Below are 13,981 nucleotides of genomic sequence, written 5' to 3' on the forward strand. Positions count from 1 at the left end.
TTAGCCTGTGGCTAAAGAGTTAAGAAGCAGGCATTATTCTGGTCACCCTCCATCAAAATATATCCAGTTGAGAAACAGATTCTTCATCCAGAGGTTAATTTGGGTGTCCCTTTCTGGTAAAGACCAGTTCACTGTATCAGAAGCATCTGAGTTAAATATGTAATTCAGTGGAGAACATAATTTACTATTAAAGGGATAGCTCACCCGAAAAGGAACATTCAGTCAATTTAAACACTCTCATGTCATTTCAAACCTGTATGCCTTACTTTCTTCTGTGGAACAAAAGAAGATAATCTGAAAAATGGTGACATCGACAGTGTTGTTTTGGATCCCACTGACTTTCATTGTATGGACCAAAACATGAAGTGTGAAATATTCTTCAAAATGTTAATTTCAGCATTAATAATTTTAAAATGTTACATTGATTTTGTTTCCCAAATAGAAGAAAGAAAATCAAGTGAAAGATGAAATCATAATGCTTTTGTTTACTGTCAGTGCAAACTATTGCATCGCTGATTTCAGAATTTATTATATAAAACAACCTAAATGGTAAAAACATTAGCAACCCATGGGTTACACTCGCTACGTCTGAACGACTGATGTAGCTCTCTTCACTGACGTCTTTTGTATTTTCCTTCTCTGCAGTTGTGTAAAAAAGCTCAGTTTGTTTCAAAGAAGGTTGATGAGAAATGTCACCTTATCTCTGAATCTGTTGAGAATGTTAAAACCTGAAACCACAATAATATGCCCCCACCTGTTTCTTATTCGTAATGCGATCATTTTGCCAAAGAATTAATTAAATTGTTGCACTCAGTCGAATGAACGGCTACAGACAAAACTCCACTACACAGTGGAAATATTATCAATCTCAAAACAAACTGAAGGGGAGCTGAGTGTGTAAATAAGATAAAGCAAAACTACAAATAGACTATGACATGTTAAGACAACGCAGATCTGTTCAGTAATGCAGTTAGAGCTGCCCAACACGTTTAGTTCTGTAAATTGGTCTCTGGGAGCCTGAAGGGCTCAATTCTCAACTATGATGATTTTGCAGCTTTTAAAGTGATAAGATATCCATAAACTGAGATCTTTGAATAAAATAAAAAAAGACATTTTTGACTTAAGTAACTCCAGAAATCATTTGACCAGAGGACCTACTACATGTTTAAAATAGTTCTTTATTAACATTTTACCCAGCTCGCTGTTAATGCCCTAAAGGGCCACTGGTATAACCGCCTCCTAAGTACTACTCTGTAATACAGACTGGCATAAATGAAATCTTCATTTTAGACTATAATCTAACTCTCTCATTTCTTAGTTAAAGTTAATGAAATGTAAGTTCAGCCTCTGATGCTTTAGACTCCACCAGTCTAACTGAAAGGGGGATTCACTTATCTGGGACAGTTATGAGTTGGTTTAGAGATCCTGTCTGAACATAAAAAATAGTCATTCTTCTTTATTAACTAAGTCATAATTATGAGATAAGTAACAATGACAAGAAATAGTTCCATTGTAAGAAATTATAAGCTACAAAGTCAAATTATGAGATAAAACATCACATTTTGAGATGTAAAGTCAAAATTCTGAGATATAAAGAGAAGAAAACAGGCTTTCATAGTGTCAGTGGCAGACTACAAAAACTGTACACAGTACTGTTCTGTCCGATTTTCCAGAATAAAGTCAAACACATAACACCAGAAGGGGAACATACATTACAGCAGTTTATAAGTCCCATTATTGGCTTCAACTTGTAGAATTTATTTCAAAATGCTGTAATCCTTCATGGAGCTTATTCTAAATAGTCTCCTACAGGGCCGGCCTGTGGCAAAGGCGGAATAGGCAAATGCTAGGGGTGCCGTCCATCCATAGGGGTGGCCAAATGATGATTTTTTTACTAATACTATTTAATTACTATTAATTCAAAATTTAGCAAAAAAATAAATAAATAATAATAATCCACTAAAATATAACTTCATTGCTTGGGCACATGACTCACCCCAGTCCGATGCATCAAGTAACGTAGCACTTTATGCTATTTGAGTTCAGTCTATAGTATGGCTTAGGAGCTATTTTTGTATATATTTCACCATCATCAGTTTTTTTATATATATATACATATATATATATATACATTTATGGGGATCCAACGTTCAATGTCTATGGCTCTCTTGCAGAAGAGTTTTCCAAAAGAGCTCATGCTGTTACTTACAACCATTAAAAAACATCTTTATTTATTTTATTAGAAAATGCATTTTCATAAGTGGCTATATTCATAATCTTCACTTTGATTTTGCTTGCAATCTGCAATTCTGCTTACCATTTTATTTTAAATGGAAAGCAATTGCTATAAAAGAACAGTCTAAGGATATTCAGTTCTTCAAAACACAAAAGCAAATTCCAATGCAAACGAACACCTTTTATCCTTTCCTGCAATGCAAAGAATTATTGCGCCATCAAACTCACTATCCGACCAGTGGGTTCAAGGGCCACACATCATGAAGGTTTCAATGACTCAGGATCCATTTTCTTTGATTTCAAAGTGATTCACAGCGGAGCCACTGTCTCCGAAAACAATACACCCCCTCCCAAGCACCTTTTAAAAGTCCACAGGGAAAGAGGAGCCATTTCATGCCTGATCCTCTAATGAGGCATGAGGGAGCTGCGCTCCTTATCGAGGGTTTGCACGCAGCCCCCTGAGGTCTGTGGTGCTACCGAGGAGCCCTGAGAGCTCTTACAAACAGCTAGTTCTCCAGTCTGGGGTTGAGGCAGATTAGTTGGAGGGGGTGAGGTGGGTGCGAGAGACCATTCTCTCCTCTGCACACTAGCGGACAGGGATTAGCACCTGTTTGCGTGCCCTTGCCAAAGGGAGCTTCTTTTGTTTGAGAGCAAGGGAGAAGACTGAAACTGCCTTTGATGTGTTTTCGCTTTTAATTGACTTGTCGGCAGAGCTTGCCTTTGCTCTCTCTATGTTTGTGTTTTATATTGCTTGGACTATTTCTTTAGAGACAAGACACTAGAAGAATAATTCTATCAAAACTAATTTCAGAGTTTGGGGTCAGTAGGATTTTTATAAGTTAATAATTTTATTCAGCAAGGATGCTTTAAATTGATCAAAAGTGACAGTAAAGACATTTACATAGTTACAAAAGTTAATCAAAGACTTTTCAACATTAAAAATAATAAGAAATTAATCTTGAGCACCAAATCAGCATATTAGAATGATTTCTGAAGAATCAGGTGACACTGAAGACTATTGAAAATCATAGCTTTGCCATCACAGGAAAATTTTTTACATTTTATTTTATTTAAATCTGACCCCAAACTAACTTTTGAATGGTAGTGTGTATATTAGTACATAGGCCTATTGGTCTCTGAATGCAAACACTTGTCCAATTTATATGTCTTGGGTGGACAGGGCTAAATACAGGTGTAAACGGTGTCCAAAACATTACCGCATCCCATACAACACAATTGTGCTAAAACAGGTAAGGCTTTGCAGCTATCAAATAAAACAAATATGTGATTGAAAAATGTGGAAAATCTCATAAATATGCACAGAACTTCTCGGATTTGCCTATAATCTACACAGATACTTTGATTTGGATAAAAGCATCTAAATGCATAAAACGCAGACCATGTGAAGCATGCACATCCTAAGGTCATTTATCACAGCTGCTTGCTGAAATAACAATGATCATTTTGCATGAAACCATGTTTGTGCTGAGATTAAATAAAGTATGTTTATCCACATACAGTACAGTAACATACTGACACAGTAAGCCATGCACATAGTTACAGGACATTCATTTAAGATACATGTAAATACAAGGGGCCTCATTTATATAAAAAAAAGTGCATATTTAAGCTCATGCAGTGGCTCATGAAATTTCCTTTTATCTAATGACTGTTAGTGATCATGTAAGCATCTTATTCACAATATCCATTTTTTTTATTATATTCTAATAATAATAATAATAATCATCATCATTTACTGTTATTACATATTATTATTATTAGTATTAAATCCATCCATTCACTAACCCACTTATCCACTGTAACAAAATTGTTAGTATACTATACACACAAATTTAACTTTAATCCAACAAGGGTTTCCATCCAAATTGCCGCAGAATATCTGTAATAAAAATGGAAGTTGCAGCAATTGGGGAAGCAACTGTGGCTCTTTTTTTCCTACATTATAAATTACTTGTATCTCAGAGCACACAATGCCAAATGCATAATATTAATGTACTGTATATCTGTGATTGAATGTTATGTATGGACATGATATGATGACTTTTGCACAAGCAGATTTTAGAAAATGGTGATTTTCAATTTGCACAGCTCTTTGAGTAGCCTTAATGTTCTATGTACTTTTTGTCTTTTAACTGTTTTAACCCTGTACCTGTGTTCTGTCTCTGTTGTAATCTTTTTGTAGCAATCTCTTTATATCCAAAACGAATTTCTCCTCAGGGAGACAAATAAAGATACTTTGACTTTGACAAACAAAACCCAATAAATGCTGTCATGTTATCTTGCGTTCTGATGCCTGGTGTTTGGGAATGCAATCATGTGAGACTTCTGGGAGGTCATTACACCAAATCATTCCGGCTCAGGTATTTCAGAATGATCAAACCAACATTTGAAATGCTATGCAATGAATTTTGCCCACTGGTTAGTCCAGTTTTCCAATCACATTGACAGTCGAGGCAAAGTCATGTGAGTTTTTTTTTTGTTGCGCATAAAGGTATTTATGGTAAACGTGTTTCCGTCGTAGTTTATGCACGTCTTTTTTTTTTCTCAGATAAAAAGATTATCCACCTCAATTGAACCAACCCGTTCTCATTTCTTGAGATCAGGCTGATTGAACAAATATGCTTTTCATGCGCGTTTTTAGAATTTTTGTGCATCTTGGTGTTTCCATCCAGTGTTTTTTATGCAATATCCCAAAATGTGCATTAAAATAGGTGGATGGAAACATAGCTACTGAGTCTCACACAGAGACAGAGGTTGCCCCCACCGCTTCACCCTAAAGATACTACATCACTATATCACAGCAGGAGATCACTGTTCTTCCCTACCAGCGGACAAAATACAGCAAGCCTCCACCTACAATGCAAGCATCACACCTAACCCCTCATTAGCCCACTATAATACTAGGTGACAGTGCTTATGAGAGCAACATGTTTAAACAACCTCTCATTTTACCAAGTGTGGGACTTCACTCCTCAGCTTTTATTGTTCTACATGTTTATGAGCCAAAATTGGATATCAAGTTGGTTGCAGTCCCAGGTTTTTATTTTAAAGTGTTTGCTCTACATAGTGTCCGACCATGTTTGTTTTTTCTGCAATCCCAAAGTTGATATATTTTTAGCAATCTACATCAATAGCGATTCAGCAGCCTCAATAGTTTTAGGTCGGGAACAAGGTGGCACACTGTAGTGTGGAATTATTACCTAAAAACCAGTGACGAGAGAGACAAATTCACACAGGCTCTATTGCTTATCCCTCCGACACACATCATTGTACGCCACTTTGCCATGAGCCCCAAAGGGGCAGATTTACAGCTGTAACGCCGATGCTTCCCCCTCCAGCTGCTGGGCCAGCATGGCTCCGCAGGGAAAGGGATACAATGTAATCAGTAGAACAAAACAGAGCACTGGCCTGAACCATGGAGGATCAACTGAAAAGCAGCAGGGGCCCACTCACCTACCACTAGCTCAAATCTCCTCTCTGATGGGCGCATCCAGAGAAATCTCAGAGGATAAAAGAGATGTTTGATTCCAAAGATAAAACCCAAGAAGGCAGAACTAAAGGAAGGCTCAGGGTTATGGAGGCCCATGGGGTAGATCCCTAGGGTACATCTCCTCCATATTTGAGACAGCCGGGGAAGATTATGAGCATGTCAGAGCTATTTAACTCATCCTGTGTGGTTTAAAGGTAAGAGGGAAAAAAGGAGAGCAACAACAGAAGAAGAGACGCCCTGGCCAGATGGATCGCAGCTCTTCGGTAGGATTATTGATATTCACACACAAGCTAATTTGTCAGTCAGTGTTGGCAAAGTGCCCATGAAACATAGTATTTGCTCTTTCGTTTGTTTAAAGTTTGGTGTGAACACATATCAGCATGAGTTGAGCTTTGGAATGATGAGTCTACCTGAGTGGACAGACTGGAGCCATCAACTACAGTAACTGTGTTAGCACAGCTAGCCCAGACCGAGTCCTCCAAAGCAAGTAGCGTCCTGATGGGATCTGAACCAACTGTTACTTTTCTACAGGAGTCTTGGCTCCACAGTTCCCCTACAAAACAGAAACACAAAAAACACAATTTCAACTTTCCAATTTGAATTGGGTCTTTTTTCTTCTTCTTTTTTTAGCACAGTGTCATTTCCACAATTTCTCAAATTATTTATTGCATTTAATTGCATTTTGTGGTGGAAATGAATATGATAGCAATGAACTGCTAATAGTTATTTCATAGCTAGGATTTAATGTAGTCTAAATACACACATGAAATATATTTTACACCAGTGCATAATCTGACCAAAATTACAACTTTATTCGGAAATCACACACAATAAAAACATTCAGCTCATGAGTGATATTTACCTCAGTTTTTCATAACTGATATCAAGCTCACACTGCTATGTCCTTGTTAAAAAGTATGATTTAAATAATTATTTATTTAAATAAATAAAATAAAAAACATTCTCAAATAATAAAGAAAGAAAGTGGCGTATGTTTGTTTTGATCACCATCAGCTTTAAAAATGTAATACCCAGAAAATACCCCAAAATATTTCCTCGTGCATATTCTGTAAGTTTTATGACAGAAAAGAGAGGAACGAGGTAAAAGTATACAGGTAGCATACAATGAGGCCTGTGAAATACCTTGCTTGAGGGCAAATCGCTAATCCTATCTGGTGGAACATTTCAAATATGGCCAAAGATAGTCAATGCTAGTAAATTCACATGTTATTTCCCTTAAAAAAAGAATGCTTCAAATAGCAGAACTACAAAAATGTGCTGCATGCTAATTCCACTGCTTTAGCCCAGAGCAAGTCACTTAAAGTAAATTGGTTTCATTAATACTCAAGAGTAAATCCTTGTGTTTTCAAGACAAATATGTATAACTGGTGGTGGAACTGTATAATTTGTGGCTATGCCTTAAAAACATACAGCTAGAGTAAGCACTGCAAAGTGTGTTTGTGGACTGCATATCTCCCTCAAAAAAAAACGAGTGCTTTCTATGCTAATGCGCTAACAGTGCCATGTTAATAACTGCGGCGTGTTGTGTAATCCAATTTATAAGTTTCTCTCCAGTGTGCTCAGAACATGCCAGACTTTTTCCTTGAATTTTAATCACAGGGTTTGCGCCGTGGCCACCATGGACACCATTATGGGATGCATTACATAAGCTTTTTTCTTTGTCTTTTTCGCCCCCCATCACAGTGTGTTAATGAAGCAAAATTGGAGAGGGAAGCGCAGCGAGCCATTTAATTAACATTTTGAGTTGTTTATTTCTACCTTTGAAACCAGAATAGCTTTACAATGACTTCCGACTTCCTCAGGTTAATTGCATGGCATATTCAAAATGTCAGTCTTCCCACTTTTTTCATGCATTTGCTTTGAAAACATTCCCTCAGCCACTCTGTACCCCTTAATTCTCAAATAAAGGCCGCCTTAGATTTGCTTCTTTCAGAGACAAGGACCTTCAGGGGCGGAGAGGACTTATCTGGACACTCAAAGCATCTGCAGATGCAGTCTTTATTGCTCCAAAAGTAATAAACTGGAAGCGGGAGAGATGCTGTTTCATTCAGATGGGCCCTTATTGCTTCTGGGTATAATATATTTACGTATTTTCTTCGGAAACTTAGACACCTCATTATTATCCTTATAAATTCTGCGCACTGTTGATTAAACACAACAAAATGATCCTACCCTCTTAATGTATCTAAGAAAAAAGGGGGGAAAAACAAGAAATCTTCCCCCCGAGCAATTTTGGCTTGCTCATACGTTTCGAAAAGCTTTCTGATTAATCTCATGTGAGACTCCAGTGTTTATTACAGTGTTTTGAGGGCAATGTATTACTCCTCAGAATAATTCGAAGGATATTTTTTTGCTAATATATAAAATTATATATATATATATATATATATATATCCTGCCTGTACTTCCCCAGGAATATGTATTTGCTTTTGTAATTTATTTCGTTCCAGAATATGAATAGCAATATTCAATCACCACACTGCACATCAGTATAATTAATCTTACTTTCCACTTCAGTGGAGGTAATTCCTTGTTGACAGCCAGGTAAGTAGTGCAATGTGATAAACCCATTGTGCCAGGGCAGTCTGCCTTGCACCACCCCCAACATACACGTAGACACACAGCACAGTCCCTCGCTATCTATCATGTCTCCGAATGCAAGAGTTCTGCATGCCCGCCTGTCTCATGTTGTCATTAGCCCACACTTACTTACTGCAAATGAATAAGGCGCAGACGAGGACAGAGGACAGACTTGTGAAATCATAAATTGCTTTCAAGGTAATCCCGAATCCATTGGCTTTTTATCTAACTAATACATACCCAGAACAATCTTATCACCCCTGTCTCATCTCTGAATGCATTCAGAATACATGACAGAACTAATATCTTTCACATACTCACTGAGGCATTCAGCTTCAACAGAGATGGGACCCAAAAAAACATCCTTGAATGTTTGAATAGAAGGTTGATGAAAGAGCAAATTGAACACGGGGACAATCAGATTCATTTGTACTATTAATTTGATTTGATTACCCTTTCACTCTATTGAGTCCCTTTCATTTGGGGATACTAATAATTACCACTCTTAATTATCCCACCCATTTAGTGTTTAATCCCATTAGTGAGAAAAAGAAAAGAGAAAACATACTGAATGCAACTGTCCATTTCTGTGCTAATGTGATAATGAGAAAAAACAGGCCTAATAGGATAGAAATAACATAGACGTTTAAATCCAAAATCCTAAACAAACAGCGGCAGTGTCTGTAGAGTAAATGAGCTTTGTTTAGCATAATACATAAAGGCAGAAGAGAAACAACTATATAAATCCTCACGCAAGTGACAAGCCCTTAAATTAATCAGAAAATATTGCAACTTATGAGTTTTGTTCACATTGGCACAGTCATAATTATCAGTTGGAAACTCTCTGATATCCAAATTGGGACATTGTAATGGGCTTGGCCACATAAAAAAAAACAATGTAAAAAGCAACAATAAAAGTGAGCCAAGAATTTAAAAAAAAATCGTTAATTTTTTTAAAATATGTTTGGTTTGGCTACTTCAGTATTTCATTTCCAACTGGAATTCATGACAACTTGGAACTAACTCGTAAGTAAGAGCTTTTCAAGTGCACTTGAAGGCAACATGAGTGTAGAATGTGAAAGAAAGCATGGCAAACTCCATATCAGTATAATGAGACATCAAGCATTATGTAACTTGTACCTCTGAGATGTCTCCCATAAACCATCAGCGTTCCATCCCGCAGGCCAGCGAACAGGAAGTTACCGGAATGTTTGAGACACAGAACTGGACAGCCCTCTGGGTTACAGAGAGTTAGGAGACACTGGGCGGCCGTGTCCATACTGCCATAGAACAGGATGCTTTGGGAGAAAAACAATGAAGAATATAAAAGGACATCTAGGTGGAAAGAAGTATAATATTAAAAGAAAGAAAAGAAAGCTAATGCCTTATTTCCACTGTGCATTTGCCTTGATATTGTGTAATGATATTTTAAAAGGAAATGTGCCATTTCAGGAAATTTGTCCACTGTATAGCTAATCAGTCCCTTTCATTTGCTTAAAGAATCTCTCAGAATACCTATTGTTCTTCTCAGCCTTCATAAATGATTCAGTGATTTTAAAAGAGAAATCTTTTAATTTCTGCTAAAATGACTGCAGTTCAAAAATGTCAGTGAAACTACCTAAAAGTTTTAACCTGGTAGTAAAACCTGTTTCTTTTCTGTGTACACCGTCTGCAATGTCAGTAATGACACCTTCAATCTGATTGAAAGGATTTTACATCTCTCACTTCCCCTATTGCTAGACATGTGCTTAAAACAAACAGCTATTAGGCTATTAGTCTTGGCTAGCGCTTGGTTCTCACACTGCAGAGTGAGCTGACAGGAAAATAAGGCAGCATTGATGTTGCATTTCATTTACATTGAACCAAAGCAGCATCAATATCTTTGATTTTACAGGCTTTGGTGGGTTTAGTTTCCTTGGAGCAATCTTAACTTGGCTATGAAAAGATGCCTTTATATATTTAACAGAGTATCTGCAGGATTTTTTAAATCATATTTTAAGACTTTTCAAGATGTTCTTTAAAACCTGCACAAATACAATTTATACCATATGGCTGGGGTAGAGCAATGTCTATGGTAACATCCAAACCATAAAATCACTGTAAAAACGATGATTTAAATGACTTTACAGTTCAAAGGTGCATTGCGCGAGAGTCTGAGTTTTCGCAGAACTACGCCCCCTCTGGCGGCAAGCGAAACTGCAACCAGAGGTGTGCACGCTCATGGACCACACGCACACGCACGCTTGCACGAGCTCGAGCTGGTCATAACCCAAGGAGCATCAGCCGCACAAATCTTTTGTTTACAATCATAATGTCTTCAGAGGTAATAAAGTTTTAATTCTGCAAGTAATTTAAAATATGTGAAAGGAAAGGCAATTGAGTAAATAACACACTTATGTGTGAGGGAAAAAATGGGGGTAGTAGAAAACTTCGTTTTTTATTCCCATCTATCTCCATGTTGAACTGTGTTATGTGTTTACTGTATCCACATATGACTATTATTATGGAAACACGTTCATGAACAATATAAGTTATAACTTTGTAAAAGCTCAAAATTGTAATCATGATACCATACCATACACAGTCGGTCAACAAAGTACACCCAAATGTCTCAAGGTAATAAACAATCAAGTGGCACTATGACGTTACCATAAAAGCCAAACAGGCTAATCCGCCGAAGATTTGCGGGGGTTTAGCCTGTTTTATTGATCAGCTAAGTAGCATATTCCAATAGCAATACATCGTAATTAAGCAGTAATTTGCTCAAAATTTGTGTCTAAGTATCTAACTTATATATCAGCATTTTATATCACAATCATTCTGAACCTGATCACTGACAATGGTAAGTTAGTAAAACCTATTCCGATTGTACATTTATCTAGCTTACGCTAAAGCATTACACATTTTATGGATCGTCATTTATTGTCATTATTGGCCGTATCAGACATTAGAGAATGGGATATATCTTACCTTTTTATCAAGAAAAAAGCCAACTGAGGATCCCGTTTGAGCCCTAGAGCAGACCGGAGATCTCTCCATTTGTTGAAAGCCTTCCCTATGTTTACTCTCGTCTTACCCCGACGCCTGTCTGACTCCAATTTGGACCTTTTGGTTGCACTAGACAAAAGTTCTCTTTTTTTTTTATCTTACGTGGAGTTTGCGTTGGTGTTTGAAATGAACTACAAGCCGGTCTCTTAGAATCCATTTTCTACGGAGAATGGCGGCGTCGGCGCATACACAAACCTGCCAGACATATGAGCGTGCCGTGAACGCGCATGACGTCACGCCCAGTCTCAGATTCCGACCCGAATCCCTCTTATTTATTTTACTGTACAGGATTATAGAGGCAATCGCAGTGATCAGAGAAGGGCTCAGTCAGCCCATCAGGCAATTGTTTAAGCATGTATGGGTTAGAAAACGGGTATTTTTAACATGAAAAGTTGCGCAATGCACCTTTCAAATAATATAGGTTTTGACAAAAATACAAAGTTTTTTTGAATAACTAACCTCACATTTCACCATTTAACACAATTTTTTTAAGAAAAGGGATGAGTCAAAATAAATATAAGACATTAATATTCTAGAGTAGACGATTACTTTTATATTTATATTTTTTCATTCAAATATGATTATATTATCGATTTTTAGAATACATATTATTTTCTTTCCAATCCACAGGCTGAATGAAAATGCAATTTCACTCTCTGACAGTAGGTGGCGCTTATAACCCCTTATAATTTTAATCCATGTAAAAAATGCAGCTGTGCTTTTAGAAATGCTTTTAGTTTGCAGGTATGATATAAACACCATAAGGTAACCATTGTCATAAATTATTACCTTAATAAATTGTTAACATACACATGAAGCCATATTGAGATTCCTGTTTTTCTGTCCCCAAATTAGATAAGACTTTTCTTATATAATTTAAGAATTTTATGCAACTGAATCTAAGACTTTTTAGGACCCGTTTTTAACAGATTTAACAGGTAAATTTTTAATATTTTTTAACTGGGAGACATTATACACATATTTTTATGAGACACAGTCTTACCTGCCATCATCAAGTCCTACACAGACAGTATTTCCAACTCCAGTGGAGTTGTGAGGGCCGGTTTCAGCATCCTCTGAAGGGGTGGGCTCAGGCACATACTCCAGACACATCACTCGAGCGCCCATCTGAAGGGATTTTACAGGCCGAGGTGTGGGTCTGTTCAAAGAGAAAATGTCCACCTGGCCTTGAGAGGAATCACCTCCACTGGTTACCTGCAAAAACAGAGCAAGGACACCACCATTATAGGTAGTCATCCAACCAAAACCACTCTCAAATCCATGACTATACAGGTAGGGAAAGAAAATAACAGAGGAAGGAAAGTGTCTTTCTGTTTTTCTGCCATTTTCAACCACTCCCTCAGCTTTGTGTTTTCACTTCCAGAGCCGAGAAACACAGAGAAAATTTCAAACAGCAGAAAACTTTTGCACTTTCTGTGTACTTTTAAAGCTTCCCAGCCCTGTTATTTTATTCTTGTCAATTTCAATTTCATGGTAACGGCAAAGTTAAAATCATATATCTCGTCAAATTCAAACTCATAGTCTTTCGCCTGATAAAGTCTCTAAAATTCATACGCTATCACCCATAATGCATTCTCAGTGAGATAACTTCAAACATCTTTTTTTGTAACTCCAGGGATCTTTTCATCGCTGAAGCAGAGGAAAAGGTGGGGTGGAGGGATGTCTTTTGAAAGCTGCTGAGCTGTTTGACAATGGAGGGTTTCCTTTGGGCTGATGATTGATCGCCTTCTTAAGACAGAGACTGAGATGACAAACTCGATCCTTGGTGAAATTACATGTAGTTGACAGAATAAGACTTCAGCACAGTGCTGCTCATAAATCCATCCTCTGGTGCCTTTCCTCAACAATTGATCTAGGTTCTGCACCCATCCATTTTCCTACCGAGTTGCTTTAAAATGCAGACTCATGTAACACATTTGGATTGCATTGCATCATAAATTAATAATCCCCCCTCCATGAAAAATAGTGTTTGTCTTCGCCCCCTGCACGGCCGCTCACACTCTCTCATGGTTGCTTGTTCATGCATAATGCAAGGGAAGCAACCCGCTCGCTATTAGAAATTAAACGAACTGATCAGCGTCCCATCATGCCCGCCACATAAATTGGCTCATCTCTCCTTGTGCGGCACTAAACTGCTCCAATTACAAAATCCATACAAAAAAGCCTTCGAGAGGTGGTTTAACTGAAGGAGATAAAGGGGAAGAGTATTACAGCGAGTCTGCTGGCCTTATTATAAATAGCCCTTGTTTAGGGGCCATCATTTATGATTACCTCAGGACACTGAGCCCAGTCACTGGCCGATTGGAGTGTAATCCCAACCAAAAAAAAAGAAAAAATAGAAAGAAAAAAGAAAGAAAACAACGGCACAGTGGGAGGGATGCTGCCGGACAGCAGAGATTAATTCTCATTCTCAGTCATGTTATGTGAGCAAAATGGCCAGGCTAAATATAGTCTTTAACCTTACAGTTCCCCTCTAATTTGCATGCAATCATTTGTCTGATTTGTATCACAGTGTAGAATCTGGACGGCCAAGGTCTCGTGGGCCGGGAAGAGCGAGGCAGAGCA

The 13,981-nt window shown here is 37.6% G+C and overlaps 1 protein-coding gene across 2 annotated transcripts in view; it reads right to left on the bottom strand.

Moving 5' to 3' along the window:
* The window catches only part of arhgef10la (Rho guanine nucleotide exchange factor (GEF) 10-like a), a 128,285-nt gene that overhangs the window by 10,408 nt on the left and 103,896 nt on the right, over positions 1–13,981 (bottom strand). For both annotated transcript variants that reach the window (XM_084396155.1, XM_084396154.1), the window contains 3 exons: positions 12,399–12,610; positions 9,488–9,645; positions 6,157–6,299 (listed from right to left, as the gene is read on the bottom strand). In XM_084396155.1, coding sequence (XP_084252281.1) covers positions 6,157–6,299; positions 9,488–9,645; positions 12,399–12,610 — 513 coding nt within the window. The remainder of the gene's footprint in view (positions 1–6,156; positions 6,300–9,487; positions 9,646–12,398; positions 12,611–13,981) is intronic.

Source organism: Rutilus rutilus (genome assembly GCF_951802725.1).
Source record: "Rutilus rutilus genome assembly, chromosome: 22".
Classification (NCBI taxonomy): Eukaryota; Metazoa; Chordata; class Actinopteri; order Cypriniformes; family Leuciscidae; genus Rutilus; species Rutilus rutilus.